Source organism: Elephas maximus, chromosome 11 (assembly GCF_024166365.1).
Source record: "Elephas maximus indicus isolate mEleMax1 chromosome 11, mEleMax1 primary haplotype, whole genome shotgun sequence".
Classification (NCBI taxonomy): Eukaryota; Metazoa; Chordata; class Mammalia; order Proboscidea; family Elephantidae; genus Elephas; species Elephas maximus.
The window spans coordinates 106,285,675-106,313,513 of NC_064829.1; the positions used below are offsets into that span (position 1 = coordinate 106,285,675).

The 27,839-nt window shown below is 40.8% G+C and overlaps 2 protein-coding genes across 6 annotated transcripts in view; both read right to left on the minus strand.

Annotated features, from left to right (window-relative positions):
* LOC126085091 (zinc finger protein 234-like) overlaps positions 1 to 27,736 on the minus strand; it is an 80,012-nt gene extending 52,276 nt beyond the window's left edge. For 2 of the 5 annotated variants that reach the window (XM_049900093.1, XM_049900086.1), the window contains exon 1: positions 27,724 to 27,736. The gene's annotated coding sequence lies outside the window, so the exon portion shown is untranslated. Of the gene's footprint in view, positions 1 to 13,128; positions 13,221 to 27,723 lie in introns of those variants that run through there. The other 3 variants (XM_049900091.1, XM_049900085.1, XM_049900089.1) reach the window with 2 other exon arrangements.
* Positions 560 to 27,759, minus strand: LOC126085100 (zinc finger protein 234-like). The gene is given in 6 exon segments (XM_049900108.1): positions 560 to 3,235; positions 3,238 to 5,313; positions 13,129 to 13,255; positions 18,294 to 18,366; positions 26,159 to 26,216; positions 27,724 to 27,759. Coding segments are annotated over 4 exon segments (2,337 nt in total). The 5' UTR covers positions 18,309 to 18,366; positions 26,159 to 26,216; positions 27,724 to 27,759; the 3' UTR covers positions 560 to 3,116.
* Between the last annotated feature and the right edge of the window lie 80 nt (positions 27,760 to 27,839).

The window sequence follows — 27,839 nt, forward strand, 5'->3', positions numbered from 1 at the left end:
CCTGAATTTGGAACTTGTGCCTCCAGAACTATGAGGAAATAAATTTCTGTTCTTTAAAAACAGCCACTTGTTTTACTTGTTACAGCAGCACTAGATACCCAAGTATAAGCCCTTTAACCAAATAGACCGAGCCTCAACATAAACATACACCCATTTTGCTATTCTCTCCAGGATTTCCCTCTCCTTATTGACAACCACAGAATTTTTGCTTTTTAAAAATTGATCTGGAGTCCTATTCACTGTGATTTTATGTCATGTGATAGAAGAGAGCAATCATATTATGAGTCTAAGGATGGACATTAGTACTTTTTCATTTTCTATGATACACCGTTTTGGGAATAATGACGTTCACAGAAAATTTAGAACATATTTTATGGAATTATAAAACGGAAAAGTTGACACAAAAACTCCTTTGCAGAGAAAATCACTAAGGGTGAGTATCCTCTTAAAAATTACCTCACGGAGGCACGTAAACACACGTACATTTATGAGTTTGTTTATACTATGGCTGCTACAATCTGATTTTCCAAAACCGATGTTATCATGCAATTATGTCCATATCATGGTTTTAATGGCTTCATGTTATTACAGAAATATGACAAAATTCAAATTCCTGGACATGAACACCTATTTTCACTTGAATAAAATTCAATGACGCCATTGATGTTACTCATTTTTTTTTTAATTATCATGATTTTCAGATCAAAGAGGAGCCCATTATACATAATGAACACATGCGATATAATTATCAAACTCTCACAAGTTTGTTTTTGGGGGAAGAACACGGGGTACGTAACTTGACAGCATTAATGTCCTTAAAATATGGCATGACCCTTACCTCAGGAGAGCTGGTTAAGAAAAATACTGGCTACAGCATTGAGAGGACAGTCATCAAATCTGGGATGAAACTGCAGAAAATCAGGTAATAATAAAGGTCGACCAAAAAAATTGTCATTGGTAATGTGGTGTAGTGAATTACTTCATATAGCCCTCTAGCCAGGGCCTTGTAACTTCCACAAAATGATTAGGTGGGACAATGCAAATAAGGTGCTTGTAGACCACCAAGGGGAATGGGTAGCTTCGCTAATGCAAATAAGATCGAACTTTGCGTGGATGGGGGGATGCAAATAAAGTGCATGAAACCCTCGTAGGGGATTGGTCAGTTTTGCCATTTCAACAGGCCTAAAGGGAGACAATCCTCAAAGCTGGAGAGGGGGGACATCACTACTATCCAGACGAGGAGCCAAGAGTGGAGTGTGTCTTCTGCACCAGGATCCCTGCACTGAGAAACTCCTAGACCCTGGAAACAGAGAGCTGTAACATCGGAGACGACGCGAGATGACAAGCAGCAGCAACAAGCATGGTAGAGTACAGTGGCAGAAAAATGGTGATGGCAAAAACTGGACACCAGCATGAGACATCCAGCTGGCTTCATGGCCCACAGAGTGAGGCTACTATAGTGGCATGCTGGCCCACAGAGCAAAAGAATTGAGCACCTTCAGAAAGAGGGCTTGATGGTGGAGTGGGTGCCTCTGGGTACCTGATGGCAGAGCTAAAGTGCTTTGTCACACTTGCCAAGCACAGTAGAGGTCAGATTGAGAGCAGGTGCCCAGCTGCAGTAGCCAAGAAGCAGCTGTACCGACTGAAAAACTGTATCCTGAGTTGTTCCTGTTACTTCCAAGTTTATTCTGACTCTGGACTGTAACCAATAATTCCCTAATAAACATCATAATCATGAATATGGCCTGTGAATTGTGTGTGGCTATTGCAACGAATTAAAGACCCCAGTTAGGCAGCAGAGTGTGCCACGCAAGCTGTCAGAATTGGTAAAAAGGCTGGTATCAGACTGGCAAAAAGGTTACAGAGTGGAGGTATGTCTGACCTCTACCTCATATGAATCATTCTTGGATTGAGGATGATGGTGATTACCTCTCCTCCTCCTCCTGAAGTTAGAGCAGGTCTGACAACACACAGTTTTTACAGGTAACTACTTCTTACACTCTCAAAGTATTATGGGAAAGCTCTGCCTTAACACCATTGAATACCCATTCAATTGTTTAATACGGAGTGACTTCTTACAAGGTTAACAATGTTTTTATAATGTACTGCCAGAAAAACATCACAGTAGTTCAATTTATACTATATATGACTGATTGAACAGGACATAGAGGCCCAAGGAATAAGGTCCAACTTGAATACAGAGGCTATGGAGAGGACAGGAGCCAACTGCAATACGCTGTTGTTGTGCTGTCAAGACGATTCAGACTCACAACGACCCTACAGAACAGAGTAGAACTGCCCCACTGGGTTCCTTAGGCTATGATTTTCATGGGCGCAGATTGCCAGGGCTCTTCTCTCATGGAGCCCCTGGTGGATTTAAACTGCCAACTTTTATTTAGCAGCAGAGCGCTTAAGTATTATGCCACCAGGTCTCCTTTGGAATCTGCTGCTGCCTGATTAATATTACACATTACAGTATTGAGTGGTTTTTCACATTTAAACTAGTGTTTGTTTCCTTGAATATTCATTTTTACTGGTATGCTTTCTGGTTAAATTTTCAATTATTATACACTGTATCTTTTTGATTTATTTAAAAAATAAGCATGAACATACCTATAAAGACTAAGTAATAAAGTTCCTGCCATCAGAGAGCTCACATTCTAGTGGATATTAATTTTGGTATGTCCATCATTATACTTTTAAGACCAAATCAAACTTTTATTCTTTCCAAGGCCTATTTCTTGAGTGTTATCCCATGAATTCCAAAGTTCTGACTGAAGCCTTACTGCACCATTTATAAATGTTCTGATATGTTCTTTGCTGAATGTCAGACTTTAATAAAACAAATGTTTTCTCTTCTGAGACCTGATGATTGTAAGAATTCAGGTTGCACATAAAACTCATTAAACCCACTGCCATCAAGTCAATTCCGACTCATACTGACCCCACAGGACAGGGTAGAACTGCCCCAGAGAGTTTCCAAGGCTATAAATCCTTACAGAAGCAAAATGGAGCCACTGGTGGGTTCGAACTGCCAACCTTGGGGTTAGCATTGAAGCACTTTAACCACTGCACACCAGGGCTCCTACACGTTGCACATGAGATTTTTAAAACAGTCATTTCATAAAATTCTTTCCTGTGAGAAATCTGATCGTCTTACCTGTATCATCATTTTCAGAATATTTATCAGTAGCATGAATTTTGTGATTTCTTTGATGTGATTTCAAACTGAAAATCTGACACACATCTCACACTACTACAGTTTCTCCCCAGTGTGGACTCTCTGATGAGTTTGTAGTTGTGAAGATCTACTAAAGACTTTACAACACACATCACATTTGTATTGTGTCTCTCCAGCGTGGACACGCTCATGATGTTGAAGACTTGAGGCCTGACTGAAGTACTTACCACACTTCCCACACTTATATGGTTTCTCTCCTGTGTGGACCCTCTGATGCGTGTTAAGATTTTTGCTCCACTTGAAGCCCTTGCCACACTCTTGACATTTGTATGGCTTTTCTTCATTATGGACTCTTTGATGGGCTTGAAGATGTGAATTTTGACAGAAGCTTTTCCCACACTCTTCACATTTGTAGGGTTTTTCTCCACTGTGGACCCTCTGATGAAGCAAAAGGTGTGAAGCCTGCCTGAAGCCCTTCCCACATCCCTCACATTTATAGGGTTTTTCCCCAGTGTGAACTCTCTGGTGAGTTTGTAGTTGTGAAGATCGACTAAAGACTTTATCACACACATTACATTTATACGGTTTCTCTCCAGTGTGGACACGCTCATGATGTTGAAGACTTGAGGCGTGAGTGAAGTACTTACCACACTCCTCACACTTATAAGGTTTCTCTCCTGTATGGACCCTCTGATGAGTGTTAAGATTCTCAATCCATTTGAAGCTCTTCCCACACTCTTCACATTTGAATGGTTTTTCTCCACTGTGGACTCTCTGATGGTCCTGAAGATAAGAAGCTTGCCTAAAGCCCTTCCCACACCCCTCACATTTATAAGGTTTCTCTCCTGTGTGGATTCTATGATGAGTTTGAAGATTTGATCTACTACTGAAGTACTTTCCACACTCTTCACATTTGAACGGTTTCCATCCACTGTGTACTCTCTGATGAGTCAAAAGATTTCCAGCCTGCCTGAAGCCCTTTCCGCACTCTTCACATTTGTATGGTTTCTCACCAGTATGGATCAGCTGGTGAACCTGAAGTCTTGAACTCCAATTGAAGCATTGCCCACACTCCGCACACTTATAAGGTTTCTCTACATTGTGGATCTTCTGATGGATTTTAAGATACGAACTCTGGCTGAAACCCCTCCCACACACATCACATTCGTATGGTTTCTCTCCAGTGTGGACTCCCTGATGGGAATGCAAATTTGAATTGTAAATGAAGCCTTTTCCACCCATGTTACATGTGTATGATTTCTCTCCAGTGTGAACTCTCTGATGGGCCTGAAATTGCAAAGGATGAATGAAGCTCTTACCACATGGCTCACACTTGTAACGTTTTTCTCCTGTGTGAACTTTCTGATGGATATAAAGGCATGAGTTACAAGCAAAGCTTTTCCCACACTCCTCACATTTGTAAGGTTTCTCTCCCGTATGGACCATGCAATGAGTATTAAGTGCTGCTTTATGATGAAATTTCTTACTATGTGTATCACATTTCAATGTTTTCTCCCTAGTGTGCCTTCTCTGATGTTCCTGAAAATGCAAAAGATAAATAAAAGCCCTCCCACATTCCTCACAATTATAAGGTTTTGTTCCAGTGTGGCCTTTGCAATGAGTACTAAATGTCGTTCCATCCCTGAAGGGTTTCCCACATTCTTCACATTTGTGCCGTTTCTCTACAGAGTGGATATTCAGATGACTTTGCAGATGTGAGCTCTGACTAAATACCTCACCACATTCATCATGCTGATAGTGGTTCTTTCCCATGTGAATTCTCTGATGATTACGAAGTCTTGAGATATAACGGAATCTTCTTCCACACACACTACAGGTGAGAGACTTCTCTTGTGAGTGTAATCGCTGATGACGATTGAAGCTGGAGACATCTCTAAAGGTTTTTCTACACTCATAACACTGGAAAATGTTCTCTCCTGTATGAAAAGTAGATAGTCCTCCCACAACAGGAGAGGGTGAATCACCTTGTTTGTAAAACTGAGACCTACTGATCACAGAATCTTGACACCTGGTTAAGTCATTGACAATCTGTTGCCAGATATGTGAGCTGGAAAGCTCCTCGTGTGCTCCTGCTTGTGGGACAATATCCATCTGCTTTCGGTTCTTGCCTCCTGTAAAGACAGGGAATTCAGAGATATAGACAGGCGAAAGATTTGTTGAGAGCCTTCAAGACCTCATACTTAGATAGGAGATGAGACATTTGTGAACCCAGAGGCGGTTCAGTTGATCTTTTCCACTGCATATCATGTTCTCTTGTTTACATGCCATCAAAATCAAGAGTAGATGCACTGGCCTCCAAACCACCCAGCATTAGGAACACTCAGCAGACAACACCTAGCCAATTATGTGAGCAACAATTTAGCAATAAAAGCCTTAATTAAAAAAATGGTAATATACAAATTGTTCACCTGTTGCTACTTGTATTAAATTTCAATTAGTGTAAAATCTTGGATAATAAATAATGCAGATGGAAAAATCATATTGAAAATAAAAATAAATCAAGGTGTACAATTTGTTGTGTATATTTTCACTGCATTAAAAGAAAAAATATAAGAACTTTAAGGAAAAAGAACAACACAATCAAAAGCTTGCATAACTTCTGATTTTTTTTTTCAGTAAACTTCTCAATAAACAAAGGAGCCCGTGTGGTGCAGTGGTTAAGCGCTAGGCCACAACCATAAGGTCAGAGGTTCGAAATGTCAGGCACTCTTAGGGAGAAAGATGTGGCATTCTGCTTCTGTAATGATTTACAGCCCTGGAAACCCCATGGGGCAGTTCCACTCCATCACATTCTGTCGCTATGAGTAGGAATGGATTTTACGGCAGTGGGTTTTTGAAGGAAATTTTTACAGAGGAGAAAGTCACTTTCTCCCTGTAGGAATAGTCAATTAAAAGCTGCCTCGTTTGTTTCAGTAGGCATTTGATCAGTTTGTGTGGAACTCCGTCTTAGGTTATTTTATTGCAAAATTACTTGAATGACTAAAGATGTGAGAGGCCTTCGAATGGCTGTAATGACTTGCAGATTTAGCAGAGAAGCACACTATCCTTTACTGACTAAAATGCTGAATAGAAGTAGAGAGTGCTCCTTTAGCTCCTGCTGATAAGATTCCTTCATGAGGATAAAGGGGGAAAAAAGTTGAAGTGATGACATACACTATTCTGAAACCAGACAGTATTTCAGACCTTCGTAATTTCCAGGAACAAATCTGAAAACAGTGCAAGCTAATCTTTGACAACAGAGACAAAGCTGCAGAGAAATAAAAGAACAGGGCACAGTGGAAGTTTCTGAAAGCCAGTCTTACAGAGGGAGTTACATTTTGGCCTGGAGCTCTACCCAGATAAGATACTTCCACGGATGGTTCCTTACTTCTTTGAGGTCTCTATTCAACTGTCAGGGCATCGATGAGTTCAATGTAAAATAATAAACCCTCTCCACAGCCAATTCACCTCTGGCAATTTCCCCCTTGACTCTATTCTACACAGTACTTATTACCATATGACATTCTATCTAGGCCATTTTTGTTAATTGTATGGCTTTCTGACTACAATGCAATATCAGTAAAAACAAGCATTTATACTATTTCCTGCTTTATAACCGTGTCCAGAAGACTACCTGGCACATGGTGGGCGCTCAACAAATGCATACTAAATGAATAAATACATCCCTCTTTGATGTTTTTGTGCACATTTAAGTCAAGTATAGAAATAAAAAGGCTTTTTCAAGTAAGCTCTGTAAAAGAGGAAAGGAGCAGGTAACTGCAGTTTTGCAGGAAAACTTAAAGGTCCACCAAGAGTGATGCTGCTGAGGTGAAAATCAAAGGTAGCAAAAATCACTTCAGTGAAAAGAAAGCCCTAGGGCCTAGGCACAGGTTCCTTCTGAGGCTGTGGGCTATTTGAAAACCGTACTACAAACCAATGGATATAGACAAACTGACTACTCATAACAGTTTTCAAACTGAAGACTGCAGCCCACCAGTGAGTTGTGAAATAAACGTAAAGGTATACAATAAGCATTAAAAAGAAAGAAAGAAACAGAACCATAATCACAAGCGAAAACAAAAATGTCACTATAGGAAATGCGTTCTGAAGTCACATACATGTACACAAACATGAAGTGTTTTCACTGATTTATGAGAAGACATGGTGTATGCTTGAAAACGTTGGAACGGTTTTGTTTAGGAAGTTATGAAGTCCTTAGTTAAGGAAAATATTCAGATGGAACACTGAGATGATCAGAAATATAGGCAACACTGAGTTATGTGACTTGTGGTACTCTTGCCTTAAATCGGCCCCCTCTAGCACAGGGAAGGGAAAACCCAGGGGTAGTGACGTGGATATGGACTTTGGAAGAGCAAATGGACTGCAACTGTCAAATCTTGAAGGGAAATTAAGCTGGCCTGGTTATTGTCTAAGACCCCAAGAAGGAGAGACTTTTTTTTTTTTTCCTCGGAGGACCTGTCTCAGAAGTAGACATTAGAATCCTCATACAAAAATTGAGTATTTTGTTCCAGAAATGAATCTGCTCTCCTATGGAAGGCTCCAGGAAAGCGTATTACTCAGCACAGTCACAACCACAATGTTTAAGTGCTTTCCTAGGATGTGGTCAAGTGCATATACATACTCACCACAAGAGCACCTAAGAAACCACAAGTTGGCTAGGTGTTCATCAGAAGACACAAAATGTTCTGCAATGGCCTCATTCACTCTGGTTTGTACATCACCTATCAGCCATCTCCATGAATCAGGAAGACAGAGAGGTCCCTCTGTACATTAACTCAATTCCTTAAGTCAACAAATATGTACAGATCCTTGCCATATACAAGGGCAATTCTAGGCCCTGAGGAGTCAGCAATAAACAAAATAAAAATCTTTTACTCTTGGAGACAACATTTCATAGGAGTGACAGGTAATAAGTAGATAAACAAAAGATAGCTGTGAAAAATAAGACAGGGCAAGGAGAGTAAAGAGAGGGTGGTATTTTAAACACGGTAGACAGACAAGGCCTCTCTTGTGATATTAAAAGAGAGCAGTCAGAGACCTGATGAAGTAAGCAAGGTGGTGAGGAAGATTTTAGGTGAAAGAGTATTCCAGGCAGAAGGAGAGCAAGTAAATGAGGCAAAGGCATCCAGTAGGCAGAATAATGGTTCCACAAAGATTTCCAAATCTGAATTCCTGAAACTGAAAATACGTTCGGGTACACGGTAAAAGGAAATGAGGTGGCAGATGGAATTTAAGTTGCTCATCAGCTAACCTTAAAACAGGAACATAATCCTACAACATCTGGTGCACTCAATATATTCAAAAGGTCCTTAAAAGTAAAGAATGAGGAAGAAGAGTGCGAAGAAAATGTGACCACAGAATGGTCAGAGTGATACAATGTTGGTGGCTTTGCAACTGAATGACTGCGGACACAATGCAAGGAATCTGGCAGCTTGTAGAAGCTGGAAAAGGCAAGGAAATGGATTTTTCCTACATCCTCAGGAAATAAGACAGCCCGGCAGACAACCTGATTTTAGCACAGTGAGACTCATGTTGGACTTCCGAACTATGGAACAGTATGATAATTAACTTGCGTTGTTTTAAGTCACAAGTTTTCAGTAACTATTTATAGCACCAATAAGAGAATACTACAGTATCTGTGATACATCTGAGAAACAAGGAGGGCAATGTAGCAAGCACACACTGAGCAAGAGTAAAAAGATAAAATAGTGTATTCATAGTGGCAGTAGGGCCTGAAGACCAGACCACGTAGGACTCTGGGAACCACTCAAAGAAATATAAGACCACCAAGTGTTTTGACTGTTACGTGTCTATCAGTTTCTTGCACTATTGGTGTCACATGTTGCTGTGATGCTGGGGGCTATGCCACCAATATTCAAATACCAGCAGGGTCACCTACAGTAGACAGGTTTCAGCTGATGTTCTGCACTAAGACGAACTAGGAAGAAGGACCCAGCAGTCTACTATGGAAGACAACTAGTCAGTGAAAACCTTATGAATAGCAGCGGAACACTGCCTGATATAGCACTGGAAGATGAGCCTCTCAGGTTGGAAGGCACACAAAAGATGACTGGGAAAAAGCTGCCTCCTCAAAGTAGAGTACACCTTAATGATGTGGATGGAGTCAAGCTTTCAGGACCTTCATTTGCTGATGTGGCACGACTCCAAATGAGGAGAAACAGCTGCAAACACTCATTAATAATTGGAAAGTGGAATGTATGAAGTATGAATCTAGGGAAGTTGGAAATCATCAAAAATGAAATGGGACACACAAACATCAATGTACCAGGTATTAGTGAGCTGAAATGGACTGGTATTAGTCATTTTGAATTGGACAGTCATACAGTCTACTATGCCGGGAATGACAACTTGAAAAGGAATGGTGTTGCATTCATCGTCAAAAAGAACATTTCAAGATCTATCCCGAAGTACAAGGCTGTCAGTGATAGGATAACACCTACATGCCTACATGGAAGACCAGTTAATACGACCAGTATTCAAATTTACACACCAATAACTAAGGCCAAAATGAAGAAATCGAAAGTTTTTACCAACTTTCACAGTGTGAAATTGATCGACTATGCAATCAGGGTGCATTGATAATTATTGGTGATTGGAATGGGCAAGTTGGAAACAAAAAAGAAGGACTGTAGTTGGAAAATACGGCCTTGGTGATAGAAATGATACCAGAGATCGCATGATTGAATTTTGCAAGGCCAATGACTTCTTCATTGCAAATACCCTTTTTCACCAACATAAATAGTGACTATATATACGGAGCTCAACAGATATATATATGGAGCTCACCAGATGGAATACACAGGAATCAAATCAACTACATCTGTGGAAAGAGATGATGGAAAAGCTCAGTATCAGTCAGAACAAGGTCAGGGGCCGACTACAGATCAATTGCTCCTATGCAAATTCAAGTTGAAACCGAAGAAAATCAGAACAAGTCCACAAGAACCAAAGTATGACCTTGAATATATCCCGCCTGAATTTAGAGATCATCTCAAGAATACATTTCACGTGTTGAATACTAATGACTGAAGACTAGACGAGATGTGGAATGGTATGAAGGACATCATACATGAAGAAACCAAGAGGCATTAAAATGACAGGAGAGAAAGAAAAGACCTAAACGGATGTCAGAAGAGACTCCGAAACTTAAACGTCGAGTAGCTAAAATAAAATGAAGAAATGATGAAGTAAACAGCTAAACAGAAGCTTTCAAAGGGCTGCTCAAGAAAACAAAGTATTATAATGACATGTGCAAAGACCTGGAAATAAAAAACCAAAAGGGAAGAACACCCTTGGCATTTCTCAAGCTGAAAGAACTGAAGAAAAAATGCAAGCCTCGAGTTGCAATACTGAAGGACTCTATGGGGAAAATATTAAACAACACGGGAAGCATCAAAAGAAGATAGAAGGAATACGCAGTCACTATACCAATAAGAACTGGCTGATGTTCAACCATTTCAGGAGGTAGTATACGATCAGGAACCAATGGTATTGAACGAAGAAGTCCAAGCTGCACCGAAGGCACCAATGAAAAACAAGGCTCCAGTAATTGATGGAATATCAATCGAGATGTTCCAACAAATGGATGCAGTGCTGGAAGTGCTCACTGGTGTATGCCAAGAAATTTGGAAGAGAGCTACGTGGCCAACCAACTGGAAGCTATCTATATTTACGCCTATTCTCAAGAAAGGTGATCCAACCAAATGTAGAAATTATCAAACAATATCATTAATATCACACAAAAGTTAAATCTCACTGAAGATCATTCAAAAGCAGCTGCAGCAGTATATCGACAAGAAACTGCCAGAAATTCAAGCCAGATTCAGAAGAGGATGTGGAACCAGGGATGTCATAGCTGATGTCGTATGGACCCTGGCTCAAAGCAGAGAACACCAGAAAGATGTTTACCTGTGTTTTATTGACTATGCAAAGGCATTCGACTGTGTGGATCATAACAAATAATGGGTAATAGTGCAAAGAATGCGAATTTCAAAACACTTCACTTTGCTCATGAGGAACCTGTACATAGATCAAGAGGCAGTTGTTCAAACAGAACAAGGAGATACTTCATGGTTTCAACTCAGGAAAGGTGTGTGTCAGGGTTTTCTTTCACTATACATATTCCATCTGTATGCTGAGAAAATAATCTGAGAAGATGGACTATATGAAGAAGAACACAGCATCAGGATTGGAAGAAGATTCATTAACAACCAGCATTATGCAGATGACACAACCTTGCTTGCTGAAAGTGGAGAGGACGTGAAGCACTTACTAATGAAGATCAAAGACCACAGCCTTCAGAATGGATTAAACCTCAACATAAAGAAAACAAAAATCCTCACAACTGGACTAATAAGCAATATCATGATAAATGTAGAAAAGATTGAAGTTGTGAAGGATTTCATTTTACTTGGATCCACAATCAACACCCATGGAAGCAGCAGTCAAGAAATCAAAAGATTTATTGCATTGGGCAAATTTGCTGCAAAAGACCTTGTTTAAGTGTTGAAAAGCAAAGATGTCACCTTGAAGACTAAAGTGCGCCTGACCCAAGCCATGGTGTTTTCAAGCACCTTGAATGCATATGAAAGCTGGACGATGAATAAGGAATACCGAAGATTTGACACCTTTGAATTGTGAATATTGAATATATGATGGACTGCCAAAAGAAAGAACAAATCTGTCTTGGAAGAAGTAAACCAGAATGCTCCTTGGAAGCAACAATGGTGAGACGATGTCTCACATACTTTGGACATGTTATCAGGAGTAATGAGCCAGTGGAGAAGGACATCATGTTTGGTAAAGTAGAGGATTCACAGAAAAAGAGGAAGACCCTCAATGAGATGGGCTGACACAGTGGCTCCAAGAATGGGCTCAAGCATAACAACGATTGCCAGGATGGCGCAGGACCAGGCAGTGTTTTGTTTCATTCTGTTGCACAAGGGGTAGCTATGAGTTGGAATCAACTTGACAGCACCTAACAAAAACTACAAGTGTTTTAAGTACAGGATATACTTAACTCGACTTACATTTCACATAGATCACTTCAATGACTACATGGCAAACAGAATTTAGGTGAAAACAGGTGTAAGTGGGGCAGTGAGTACAGAGGCTGTTAAAATTATCCAGGATAGAGGTTTGGCAATTTGGATCAGGGCAATGGCAACAGGGGAGGCAGAATGTAAAACAAATGGACAGTGATCTATAAGGATTCCCAGTGACTGGTTCTGACCTGAATTCCCATGTCTTTATGTTGTCGTCTTCATCACTGAAAGCCTTTTTCCCTCTTTCTAAGCGTCATACAGAAACCCTGGTGGATCAGTCTTTAAGAAGTATGGCTGCTACCCAAAGGCTGGTAGTTCAAATCCACAGGCACTCCTTGGAAACCCTATGGGGCAGTTCTACCCTGTCCTATAGGGTAGCTAATGAGTCAGAATCGACTCGACTGCAACGGGTTTGGTTTTTTAAGTGCCATATAGGAGCCCTGGCAATACAATGGTTAAGCGCTCAGCTGCTATCCCAAAGGTGGCAGTTCAAACCTACCAGCTGCTCCATCAGAGAAGGATGTGGAACTCTGCTTCCATAAAGATTACAACTTTGGAAACCCCATGGGGGCAGTTCTACTCTGTCCTACAAAGCTGCTAGGAACCGAAATCGACTTGACGACACTGGGTTTGGTTTTGGTTGGTTGGAATTACCATGCATCACGTTTAAAGGGTTGGAGGCCTGTGAACTGTAAAACAAACCTTTCTGAAGTAAACCCTGATATTTTCTACTTTGTTTTATCTCATAGAAAATTGTTGGTAGGAGAGTCAGTTACGCAAACTGACGTGACTGTTCCAAGACCATTCAAATTCTTGAAAATCTGAGGAGATAAAAACCCTCCAGAGAGAGGCTGTCCTTACCCACTGACACCAGGTTCCTGAAGTTCTCAACCATCACATCTTGGTACAGCTTCTTCTGGGCAGAGTCCAGCAGCTCAAGCTCCTCCTCAGTGAATACCACAGCCACATCCTTGAAAGTTACCGATTCCTACAACATCGAGCACAAGTACACCCAGTCTTAGAACTATTACCCACTTGAAAAGGTTGGGAGAATGGGGAAAGTTTCTCCAGATTTCCAGGAACATGAGTCAATGCATAGATTTCCCAGTCCTTTTCCTACTATCCTGCCAGTGCCATACACTGGTTTTCTTTACCTTCACCCGAAGCACCGCAGTGAATGAGATCCTTGGATTTTTAATGCAGTCCTCATAGTAAACCCCTAGAACTCTAATGTTGCATGCTGGGACACACTTGGTTTACTTTTTCATTCATATTACCAACTGCCTCAGAAAAGATGGTCCATTTATTTTCAACAGAATTAGACAGCACCCACCATCCTCCTACCACACACACTGACTCTGGGAGCACTTTTCTTTAAAGTTGCTAAACTAATAAGCTTTTGGTATGTCCGTCTTGGACAGGTACATAGTACACCCTCTCAACACTCAAGGAATACACCACATCCGTGAATTTCAACATTTTATGCACTGAGTTGTTCCTACCATGCTTGAGTGCACATTACCATGATGTGTCCCTTACTAGCCATGTGACCTTGGTCACGTTCTCCGGCATTATCTTTCCTGTTTATGTAACAGTTTAATGGTTTGTGCAATACAAGTTTCTTTCAAGGACACACAAGGAAACAGATGTACATATATGTATACACACAGACACAAACACATATCTCTTGGAACACTTAATAAGTATTATCTATTACTATTAAATTATCGTTATCATAATTGTTACGTATTTAAACCCAGTTCATGGCTGAATAGTACTCCAGGTGAGACACAAAGAATTTGGTTGGCCTTTGTCCCTGGGAGGCAGTCTCTAAACCCTTGCAATTTCTACAGCACTGGACTATTTTTGTTATTTCTGATGGTCCCCTGGAACCACACCTGGTAGTTTAGCCTAATGTGATGACTCAGGATGGGGACTAGCCTCACCAGAAAGACCACCATGTGATCAGTGGCTTGGAGCTTTGACACATGTAATACCAGCCCAAATTCCAGGACACGAGGATGCCTTGATTCTGAGTTCAATCATGTGGCCTTGATTCAATCAATCATGTCTATGTAATGAAATTCCAATAAACATTTTGGACACCAAATACAGGTGAGCTTCCCTGGTTGACAATATTTTTCATACTGTTACACATTGATATACCAGGAGTGCAAACTCTCCGTGAGGACAAGGGAAGCTTCCAGGCTGGGACACGTCCTAACCTCGCCCTATGTCTCTCTCCCCTTGGCTAGGTTTGATTTAGAACTTTCTGCTATAATAGAACTGTTGTTATAAGTATAGTCTATCTTGAGTTCTGTGAGATATTTTACTGAATTACTGAGCCCAAGAGAGTAGTGAGAACCTCTGAATTTGTAGGTAGCTGGTCAAAAGTGAGATTGTTGTCAAGTTTTCAGTAGGTGTTGGAAGTAAGAGCAGTCTCGTGGAGTACTGTAGCCTTAACCTGTGAAGTATGGCTTAATTACAGGTAGCCAGTATCAGACATCATTTCTACCATAAGACTGGTAATCTATACTTATTTTTTCTAAAAAATACAAAATATCATTTTATGTAGATTTTACTCTCTGCGAGAAAAATGAACAAATCTTTCTTGGAAGCAGTACAGCCAGAAAGCTCCTTAGAAGCAAGGATGGCAAGAATTGATCTCATGTACTTTGGGCATGTTATCAGAAGGGACCACTGCCTGGAGAAGGACATCATGCTTGGTAAAGTAGAGGGCCAGCAAAAAAGAAGACGACCCTCAACAAGATGGGACTGACACAGTGGCTGCAACAATGAGCTCAAGCAAAGCAACAACTGAGGATGGCACAGAACCGGACAGCGTTTCTTTCTGTTGTGCATAGGGGTACTAAGAGACAGAACCGACTTGACAGTACCTAAAAACAACAACTCTCTATCTGATCATTTAAGAAATTTCGAATGAAAATTAAAATATCAAAAAATAAGCACATTTAAAATTGTTATCACATAATGGCAGATTTTCTTCGTTCTTCAGTTATCTTTCAAGAGAGTATAAGTATCCCTGACTCTACATAAGATGGAAAAGCAGGTTAAAAGTTTTTAAAATATTTTTTGTAATCTGATTTTTAAAACTCTCATTTATTCAATTATAAATGAATACCATCATCTTTTCATATATTCATTGGTCAGCTCTATTTCTCCTTTTTAACTTACCTATTCATGTTTTTTGCCTATATTCCCATTGATATTTTTATTTACACTATGACCCTGTAATAGCTGTATGATAAATTTATATCTTTTTCTGGCATACATACTGTGAATATCTCTACCCCAAGTTGCTATTGCTATTTTTTTTCTTGTAACACTGTGTAACATTTTTTCCCCCGTGGAAGAATTTAAAAATTTTAAAGGACAGCCACACTAATTGTTGTACTTGTCTGGATGGGGCTCTGAGTGCATCAGTGCACTTGAGGAGGTGGACTTCAGAAGAGAGGAAGTGCACAGTGAGGAGCCAGGGGAGAAGCAGTGTCACCTGTGGAAATCATCACTGAGGACTCCACTCCAGGCAACCCACAGTACGGGATACAAGTCCCTATAAGGAAAGCTCTTTCTCATTCTTCTTGTCTCACTCTTTCACTGAGCAGAATGCCTAACTCCCCTGACCCGTGGTTTCCTGTGGGAATCTCAACAGGTTTCTCATATTTCACATGTTTACAAAGAAAAAGACACCAAACACCTCCTCACTGAGTTGTTCTGAGAAGTAAATGCAGTGACAGAACGCAAATGCCTGGCAAATCTTCTAGTATTATCCTGGGATGTTTTAAACTAAGTTACGCAGTACTTTGAGAAAATGAAAGAAAACATGAAGAAAAAAAATAGATCAGTAAATAAAACACACACAAGGAATGACTCTGACATGGGAAAGCAGAACCCAAGTCTTCCTAAGTGATAACATCCAACGATATTCGTGTGAAGCAGCAGACAGGCCCTGTTGCACTGTACCATATTTGGACAGTCTATCTACCTGTAAAAATGGCACGAGGGTGGTGCCTGACCATGTCTAATTTCACAAGGAAGAAGAAGAACCGAGATCAACAGCCCAAGGCTGATTCCTATGAGGCAGGGGTCAGACATCCCTCCTCTCTCCACCATCTTTAACAATTCTGATACCAACCATCTCTCCCACAGCACTCTCTACTTCTCTGCTGGGTTCGATAATTCATTGCAATGGCCACACAGATCTTGCAAACAATACTCATGATTATGGGGTTTATTAGGGAAGTAACAATTATAATTCAGGTTCAGGAACACTCAAGATACAGCTCTTCCATCAGGGCAGCCCCTTCCCAGCCATGCTCACAGATACACCTCTCCCTGGCCCTCTGCCTCTGCCCAAAAGCACTCCATTTTCCTACTCCATGTCCCGGGAAGCCCACTGAGCAGTCTCTCCCACCTCTGCTTCTCACCGTCTTCAGAGTTACATCTCTCTCTCTCTCTCTCAGGTATCCTGGTTCCAGAAGCTTCTCAGCTCAGGGACCCCCGCGTACAAAGGACATGCTCTCTACTCCTGGCTGTTCTTTTTTGGTGGTGATGGGATCTTCTCTCTCCCACCTCTGGGGTGACTCATTTCAAATCCAGTGGGATGGCAAAACTGACCAATCTCATTGGTGGGCCACAATTACCCTATCACACAGTCCCGCCCAGTCACTTGGGTGGAAGTTACAAGACCATGGCAAGAAAGGCACACAAAGGCGATCCACTGCACTACACTATTAAACAGCCAATGTGCCATATGAAAAAGTACTTTTGACATGTGGTGCACTGGCTGAAGAAAAGGAGAATTTTTTTCAGAATTGAGGTTTAGGAAAAAATATTTTAAAGAACAATCTCATTGTAGTCTTATTTAAAACAATAAAATTCTGGCCATCAGAGGTACAACGATTGGTGTCTACTCATCCAAAGCAAACAAGAAAGAAGGAAACCAAAGACTCAAAAAAGAAACTAGTCTACAGAACTAACAGTCTACACAAACCACGGTTTCATCTACCCTGAGACCATAACTAGATGGTGACCAAATACCGCTATTGACTCTTCTGTTCAGGACCACAATAGATGAACCCTGATAAATGGGAGACAAATATAAAACACAAACTCAAATTCATTAAAAACCAACCAACAAACAAACTTACTGGACAAGCTGAGACTGGAAGACTCCCAAGACTACAGCCGTGAGATACTCTTTAAAGCTAGAAGCAAAACCAGCCTGCGGTCACTGACTGATTCACAGAATAAACAATATTACTCGTGAGTACTGTGATCCTTTAAAAAAAAAAAAAATCATCTTCATGACATTAAACTATTAACAATTACCTAAAACAATGATGAGAATGTAAGGCGGCAGAGAAACTAGATTAATGGAAACAGAACAAAAAGAACACGAACACTGAGGATGTTCACAGATGAGGAACGTAACCAATTTCACTGAAAAATCTGTATAGAAATTGGGGAATGGAGACCTAAATTACTCTGTAAACCTTCACAGAAAACACAAAAAATATTATTAAAAAAGAAAAAACAGAATTCCTAAGTCACTTAAATGTCTAAAGTAACAAAAGTACACAAGTAGTTAAAAAATACAAAGGTGCAGCAATTCAACTGGAAAATGATGTACCCACAAAAAATTATTGTTTCACAATATCAAGTGAAAAATGAACAATTTAAATGTATATAATGAATACAAATAATTTATAAAACTACACATCAAAAAGGATATGAGAAAATAGAAAAGCTAATAAGTGAGTAAGGACGTAGTTAAGTGTGAGAACTAACTATTCCTATTCCTTCTTTTACTCTTATTTTTGAGAAGAAAAAAAAATAGAAAAACAAACAAAAAAGTAAAACAAAAACAAAGCAAACACCTGTAAAGCAATAGGTCCACAAATGTCTGTTGTTCTCCTTGAGTTTTTACAACAAAAAGAAAACCGAGCATCCAATCGGAATAGGGGGAAGGCGTTTTAAGAGCGAAAAGGCAAAGACCCACTCACCATGAACGTGCTCATTTTTCTTCCTACTTCTGGTGTTATTCTGAGTCCTGAGATACACAGAGTCCTGGGAACACTGAAATAGGGAAGGAGAAGGAAGACATAAAAAGGTGGCTCACCTTCATGAACGCATATTGTGAATTAACCCCTTCACCTAAGTGGCTACACTTGCACATGGCCTGATGTGCAGAGCATGATGTGGACACCAGATGTCCTTGACCCCTTTCTGTCCAGGTTCACTGAACACTCTGCACAGCTACACACAGTGGCCCCCTCACCAGTGTTGCCTTTTGACCTCCAAGGTAGCAACTGTGATTCTGGTACAATAGCATTTCAGACAATATAACATACTGAATAAGAGTCAGCTCCAGGGTCAATATATACCAAAAACCAAACCCACTGCTATCGAGTCGATTCCGACTCATAGCGACCCTCAGAACAGAGTACAACTGCACCACAGAGTTTCCAAGGAGCGCCTGGTAGATTTGAACTGCCGACCTCTTGGTTAGCAGCCATAGCACTTAGCCACTATGCTACCAGGGTTTCCGGGGTCAATATATATGTGGGTTCAAATCCTGGTATAACTTCTCACTAGCTGTGTCATCTTGGGCAAATTGATAATAACTCTTCCCATCAATTCTGTTATAAGTAACGTTCCCCACTGACGGGATTGTTGCAACGTGGAAAACTCTTAAAACTCTATTAGAGTTCTTATTTCTTTGCAGCTATAGAACAGCACATGATATTCTGTAGTAGGCATTATCCTTAAAAATTTAATTTCTACCAAAGGAACATGGTCAGGTATGTGGACTTCTAGTGTGACTGCTGCCGAGTGGAGGTCCCATGTCTCCTGTGAAAATCTGTTAAATGGGCTTGACTGTGTTCCCTAATAAACTGTTGCCTTAACAATAACATTTAAATTGGCATAGACAACTATTTTCTAAAAGGTGTGAAACAAGTGAATTCTCTAACATTAAGCAAAAAAATTCCTAAAAATGCCTTTTTATCAACACAAAAATGTGCACTACAATTGCTGGCAACTCTTACATCCCTGGATGTTTTCAACTAAAGGTATGCATTTCCTTGATAAAAGTAATTGAAATGTGGAGGAATAAAATAGATCAGCATGGTTGGAGAAAAATAAAACACATTAGCTTTTACTAAAAAACACAAGATCCTGGAAAAAAAAGTTTCATGAAGCCACTTTGGAAAACAGTTTGGCAGTTTCTTAAAAAGTTAAACATGAAACTACCTCAACCTAGCAATTCCCTGTCTAGGTATCTACCTAAACCACCCAAAACACCAAACCCGTTGCTGTCAAGTCGATTCCAACTCACAGCAACCTTACAGGAGAGAGTAGAGCTGCCCCACAGAGTTCCCAAGGAGCACCAGGTGGATTCAAACTCCCGACCTTTTGGTTAGCAGCCTTAGCGCTTCCTTACTATGCCACCAGGGTTTCTGGCATCTATCTACCTAGGAGACTGAAAACACATGTCCACTTAAAGACCTGTCCGTGTAAAGACTTCCATGTGTATGCTGATAGCAGCATTAATCATAAAAGCCCAAAACTGAAAACAAGAGTGTGTTCTGAGTCCATATTGACAGAAAATTTACATGTGAATTAATAAATAGATAAGAAGTGGGTCTTTACGGAAGAATGTCGAATAATAAATGTATCTCTCTAAAATTCATTATCTAAAAAAGGTAACAATAACCTTTCAGTAGAGAATTCTGACAGAATTGAAATCACCTTAGCCAAGTGAACGAAATTGAGATCACCAATACCGGGTGAAACCCAGATCATTGGCCTCTTGGAATGTTGCACTGAAAGGACTCTTTACTACTTCTGTGGTACTGCTGCCAAAAAGGCGCCAGCAGAACCGAAACATGAAAAAAATCAGATAAACCCCAAATTAAAGCCTTCCTCTAAAATACTTGCCCATACTTTCCAAAAACAAAAAAAACTGAAGAATCATTCTAGACAAAAGGAAGAGTACAGAAACATGACAACTGGAGGTAATGCATAAATTAGACCCTGAAACTGGGAGGAAAACCTTTATGGAAAACTTATTTTGGGAAAAGGGAACAAATTTAAATAAGGACTGTGGATTAAATAACATTTCTTACATAACATTACCTAACAGATAAGAGTATTAACTACTTTTATCTAGCATAACATTTAAAACCATCTAGTATTTTATGACATGACAAATTGGTGGTTTAAGGGTAGAATTCTTGCCTTCCACATTCAAGACCAGGGTTTGATTTCCAGGAAATATACCTCATGCACAGCTATTACCCTACAATACTGAACAAGTTTCAGGGACCTTCCAGGCTAACACTGAATAAATGCAAAGATCTGGTGATCTACTTTTGAAAACCTGCCAATGAAAACCCTGTGGGGATCACTACAGAACACTGTCGGATCCACAAGCAATCAAGGCAATGGCACAGGCTAGGCAGTGTTTCTTCCACTGTGCATGGGGTCACTACGAGTTGGGGCCAACTGTGAGGCAGCTAACAGTATATTATGCTAAAACCCTATAACCAGCCCCTAACTTTCTCTTACAAAGCCATCCCATGATATCCTGCTGTGTGTGGGCTTCCTTGCTGCAGCAAGATAAGCAATCTGTTTTTGACCACAAGTGGCCAAGTTTCCACACCAGTGGGCCTAGAAGATGGTGCCTCTGCCCAGGGCCAAAGAATCTACACTTGTAATTCAGCAAGCAGGGCCAACAACTAGAGATGATGGCAGGGCCACTGCCCAGATGATCTGGGAAGAACAAAGGATTATTTGTGACTCTTGAGAGCTGCTGTAATTTGATCTGTTGGGTTTTGGACTTGCTTGGCTCCAATTAGCCCTTCTTTGCCTCCAGTATCTCTCATTTGTAAGCAAAAGGTCTAACTTGTACCTGTTCCACCATTGTTACTCCAGAAAAACTTGTATTCTAGATTTCACAAGTTCATGGATAAAGAGGAATTTTGATCCAGGATGGAATATGCCTGAAGTGTCACTCATATTTGATTTAGATGATTCAAAAGGTGAAATTTTGGATCTACAATTGACTTAAGATTTTTGGGATAATGTGATAGGGTGACTCTGTTTCCACGTGGGAAGGACATGAATTTTGGCGGTAGTATGAATTAATAAAATCAGCTACATTTGTGGAAAGACGACATATAAAAGCTCAATATCATCAGTCAGAGCAAGGTTACAGGCTGACTGTAGAACAGGCCATCAATTGTTCATGTAAAAGTTCAAGCTGAAGATGAAGAAAACTAAAACAAGTCCACAAGAGCCAAAGTATGACCTTGATCATATCCCACCTGAATTTAAAGACCATCTGAAGAACAGATTTGACACACTAAACACTAATGACTGAAGAGGAGACGAGTGGTGGGATATCAAGAACACCATACATTAAGAAAGCAAAAGGTCATTAAAAAGACGGGAAAGAAAGAGAAGACCAAAACAGGCCTCAGAAAAAACTCTGAAACTTGCTCTTGAACAAAGAGCAGCTAAAGCAATTGGAAGAAATGATGAAGTAAAAGGGCTGAACGGAAGATTTCAAAGCGCAGCTTGAATAGACAAAGTATTATAATGAAATATGCAAAGACCTGGAGTTAGACAACCAAAAGGGAAGAACAAGCTCAGCATTTTTCAAGCTGAAAAAACTGAAGACAAAATTCAAGCCTTGAGTTGCAATTTTGAAGGACTCTATGGGGAGAATACTGAACGATGCTGAAAGCATCAAAAGAAGATGGAAGGAATATACAGAGTCATTATACACAGAAGTCCAAGCTGCACTGAAGGCATTGGTAAAAAAACAAGGCTCCAGGAACTGACAGAATACTAACTGAGATGTTTCAACAACTGGATGCAGTGCTGGAAGCACTCACTCATCTATGCCAAGAAATATGAAACAGAGCTGTCTGGCCAAACCACTGGAGGAAATCCATGTTTGCGCTCATTCCAAAGAAAAGTCAATCAACAGAATGCAGAAATTATCAAACTGTATCATTAATATCACACGCAAGTAAAATTTTGCTGAAGATAATGCAAAAATGGTTGCAGCAGTATATTGACACGGAACTGCCAGAAAGTCAAGTGGAATCAGAAGAGGATGTGGAACAGGGGATATCTTAACTGATGTCAGATAAATCCTGGCTGAAAGTGAAAATACCAGAAAGATGTTTACCTTGTTTTACTGACTATGCAAAAGTATTCAACTGTGTGGATCATAACAAATTATGGGTAGCTTTGTGAAAAATGGGAATTCCAGAACACTTAATTGTGCTAATGAGGAAGCTGTATATAGACCAAGATGCAGTCTTTTGAACAGAACAAGAAGATATGGCATGGTTTAAAGTCCAGGAAAGGTGTGAGTCTGGGTTGTATTCTTTTACCATACCTATACAATCTGTATGCTCAGCAAATAATCTGAGAAACTGAACTATATGAAGAACTCGGCATCAGGATTGGTGGTTGTTGTTTTTGTCAGGTGCCATCGAGTCAGCTCCGACTCAGAGTGACTCTATACAGAACAGAATGAAACACTGCCCGGTCCTGCGCCATCCTTACAATCATTGTTATTTGCAGCCACTGTGTCAATCCACCTCGTTGAGGGTCTCCCTGTTTTGTGCTGACCCTGTACTTTGCCAAGCATAATGTCCTTCTCCAGGGACTGATCCCTCCTGACAACATGTCCAAAGTATGCAAGACTCAGTCTCACCATCCTTGCTTCTAAGGAGCATTCTGGTTATACTTATTCCAAGACAGATTTATTCATTCTTCTGGCAGTCCACGGTATATTCAATATTCTTCACCAACACCACAATTCAAAGGCATCAATTTTTCTTCGGTCTTTCTTATTCATTGTCCGGCTTTCACATGCACAGGATGCGATTGAAAATACCATGGGTTGGGTCAGACATACTTTAGTCTTCAAGGTGACATCTTTGCTCTTCAACACTTTGAAGAGGTCCCTTGCAGCAGATTTCCCCAATGCAATGCATCTTTTGATATCTTGACAGCTGCTTCCATGGCTGTTGATTGCAGATCCAAGAAAAATGAAATCCTTGACAACTTCAATCTTTTCTCTATTTATCATGATGTTGCTCATTGGCCCAGTTGTGAGGATTTTTGTTTTCTTTATGTTGAGGTGCAACCCATACCGAAGGCTGTGGTCTTTGATCTTCATTACTAAGTGTTTCAAGTCCTCTTCACTTTCAGCAAGCAAGGTTGTGTTATCTGCATAACGCAGGTTGTTAATGAGTCTTCCTCCAATCCTGATGCCCCGTTCTTCTTCATACAGTCCAGCTTCTTGGATTATTTACTCAGCATACAGATTGAATAGGTATGGTGAAAGAATACAACCCTGACGCACACCTTTCCTGTCTTTAAAACAATCAGTACCCCCTTGTTCTGTCCAAACAACTGCCTTTTGATCTACGGAAAGATTCCTCATGAGCACAATTAAGTGTTCTGGAATTCCAATTATTCCCAATGCTATCCATAATTTGTTATGATCCACACAGTCGAATGCCTTTGCATAGTCAATAAAAGATCAGGATTGGAGGAAGACTCATTAACGACCTGCAATATGCAGATGACACAACCTTGCTTGCTGAAAGTGAAGAGGACTTGAAGCACTTACTGATGAAGATCAAAGACTCCAGCCTTCAGTATGGATTACACCTCAGCATAAGGAAAACAAAAGGTCTCAGGACTGGACCAATAAGCAACATCACGACAAGCTGAGAGAATACTAAAGTTGTGAAGGGTTTCATTTTACTTGGATCTACAACCAACACCCGTGAAAACGCCAGTCAAGAAATCAAACGATGTATATTGCGCTGGGCAAATATGCTGCAAAAGACCTCTTTAAAGTATTGAAGAGCAAAGATGTTACTTTGAAGACTAAGGTGCACCTGATCCAAGCCACGGTACTGCCAATCACTTCATATGCATGCAAAAGCTAGACAATGAATTAGGAAGACCAAAGAATTGATGCCTTTGAATTATGGCGCTGGTGAAGGACTGGGCAGTGTTTCATTCTGTTGTACATTGGGTCGCACTGAGTCAGAAATGACATGATGGCATCTAACAACGTGTTTACATTCTTGAGTTATTGGTAAATAAGAATTTTTTTCTCTGCTTATTTCTGTATTTTCTGAATTCTCCACTACCATGTTCTATAAGAATACAAAATACGTCTCCCACTAGGCCATTCCACTTCCATTAGGGCCTTAGACACCCATGGCGCCCACCCAGAATGGCATGACCCTAAAGCACAAGTTCCAGAAGGATGGGTAGTGGCACATGGCGGCATGATTCAACCAGCCAGCATGGAAGATCTGCAGACAAGATGCCCAACATGCAAAAGCCCACACCATCACCTCGTTCCCTGCATCCTGACCTATTCAGCCCATACTGCAGTGCCACACAGCACAGTGTCACACCCACATCTGAGTTGCCTGGGGCTTCAGCTTGAAAGAGCTAAGGGTGGCTGCCATCCACAAGATGGCAGCCCTGACCATTGAGATCTCTGTGGATCTGCGTAGGTGGAACAAGTCCATGGAGTGCCTGCAGGCCTATGTGGAGCAGCTGAAGAAATACTACTCCAAGTTCATCCTCTTCCCCCCAGAAGCTGTCCATCCCCCCAAGAAGGGAGACTGCTCTACTGAGGAACTCAAATTGCCCATCCAGCCCACGCGCCAGTGACATATGGACATATGGAATGTCTACAAGAAGGGGAAATTCCAGGTCATCACACAGGCAGATGAGGAATAATGGCACTGGCCAGCCTTGCATGGCTCATGTCAATGATCAGCTCTTTGGGATCCATGCTAAGAGGGCTATCGAGGGTGTAGAGTGGGACATGGAGAAGAAAACGTAAACCTCTGTCAGGGATCGTTAATAAGAAAGCAGTAAAGCCTCTCCAAAAAAAAAAGAAAACAAAACATTCTTTGGAATCAAATGAAATGAGAATGATTTTTAAAAGTCATAAAAATGTTCAATTCCATTAGCCTTGCTTTGAAGGTACAATCAATTTGATTCCAGCCAGTTCTCTCTGGATCATGGAGAATATTTCCCAGAGATAAAGAACTGGGCTCTGGTCTCAGACTGCTGAAGTTCCAAACCCAGCTCTGCCTCCTACTAGTTGAGTGAGTACAGGTAAATAACTCATCTTTAAAATAGGGAAAAATGCGGTACCACTTCACAGAGCCATGGAGTGGAACCATGTAGTGTTAAAAATAACCAAAACTCAAAGAAACTGAAACGTAAGGTTTACTCTGAGCAATTATTCTATATGCATATAGACAGAAAGTATGATTCCAGAAAAAGTAAACGGTTGAAACTCAGTTAGTTACAAAGGGGCTTATAAAGAGAAAAGGGGGCATCCACCCACCACTGGCCAATCTCAACATAACTGACTGAACCCTGGCCTCCCCTTTTACTGAGATCAAATGATATCGCGTGACAGGGTAGATGCAGGCCTTCCACCCACCTTCAACTAACCATGCCTTTTGAAATCCAAGCTTAGTTTAAGTCAGGCTTCTGGAAAGAAGAGATCAGCAACTCTGGGTAAAAGAAAAGCCACTGGCAGAATGAAATTTGGTTGGGGATTTCTTTATAGCCAATATTTGGTTTCATGGGTAAGAAAACCTTAAAATCAAATAAGGTGAATGTTATTGGTATTTCTCTTTGACAGTACTAATTTGCATAAAACCCTTAGAATAAAACCCTTAGAACTCAGCAACTAAATCTTAACCCATGCTATAGTGCATGTCACATACTCTACAATACATGTGAAAATCTCTGTGGAAGAGGAATCCCAAGTTCTTATCACTTGGGGCTCTCCTACCAGTAATAGCCAAGGAATCGCTGCCTCCATCTCCCGCAGTCCTTTTGGAGAAGCAGGGCTGATGAAAGACAGGAGACTGTGAATTACAATTACTGCATTACTGTCTCCTACACACCACAGTTCGTTCTTCTCACTCTGACCAGCTGGAAGCAACCCCCTCCTTCCTAAAGAAAGAGCTCAAAGGAGATCCAGGAGGATCTCACTTCCAGCCCGACTCAAAGACAAGGGCCAGGGCCACTGCAGCTGAAACTCTGACTGCATGCCTGATTCAAAGGGTTACAAAGAAATGAAAACATACAGGATTCATTCCAGCAGTTAACCTCTATACACACAGGAAGACTCCTTTGTTTAGGAAAAACAAGGGGGCCCAATGAAGGGCAGTTACACTGACATTCTTTTTTTTAATTGTGGTTAAAGTATATATATATAAATATTAGAAACACATCAAACTCCACATTTACAATTCACTGTAGCTATAACTGATTACAGGTTTTGCAATCAGGTTTTTAAGAAAAAGAGGAGGAAATACAATAGAAAATATCTTTGGCTTTTATGAATCAGATTGTTTGAACAACACCCCCTTTCTGAGAAAAGCTGGCAGCAGGATACTAAGTGGGCTCTGGCCTGGCCAATCCCCCATTCATTTGTACAATTCCTCAGGTATAGACTAGAGGTTTCAAAATAACAAAGCACCTCAACTGCTCAGGAAATTTCGAAGGCCTAGAATTGTCCTTTCAGGAAACAAGGGCAAAGTCTAAATTACTTTTTGGCGAACTTAAATTCTCTGCACAAACTTTAAACAGAGTTTTGGTTAACCTATGTCTTATCACAGAGAGGTCTGTGAAGAAACACTTGATCACTGAGTCCATCTGGGCCTCAGTTTCCTAATCATTAATCAGGACACTAGAGACACGCTTCTCAGGAAATTAAATCCTAGTACTAAAAACCAGAAGGCCGCCATAAGTGGGAGTCGACTCTTCCTAAACAACGGGTTTTTTCATGGGTAACAACTAGGTGTCAACACTCATCACGTGCGAGGAATTGTTTTAAGGCTTTTATTTATGCTACCTCTTTTAATTGTCAAAACAATTCTAGTATGAAAGTACTTGTTTCCCGTCCAGTCTGTTAGGACTCATAACGGCCCTACTGGACACAGCAGACTGTCCCACTGGGTTTTCTAGGTTGTAATATTTACGGGAACAGATAGATCAATATGAGTCTTTCATCCCGAGGAGCGGCCGGTGGGTTTGAACTGCCTACCTATCGGTTAGCTGCCCAGCATTTAACATTATGCCACCAGGATCCCTTCAGGAAACTACCAATATACAAATATAAAAAATATACAAAATCGCACGGGAGACACAGAGAGAAGTAACTCGACCAATGGTGTACCGAGAGGAACTGGCAGCGCGGGGGCAAGGTGAAGGAAAGTGGATTAGGCGCTGAGAGCGCGGGCGACCACAAATAACGCGAGGCACGACCCCCGCCCGTCCCCAACCCGGGGCCGCGCGAACTGCCCGAAATGGAAAAGTTTCCGCGAGGAGAACGCAAACTGCCACCCTCACCTTTCAAACCTCCATTTGAGCCGCGACTTCTTTCAAGTAAATCTATGTCCTAGTCATTGCAGGTCCCCAAAACTGGTACAGAAAGTTCGGAATGGTCTGGAGCCGCTGAAGAAATA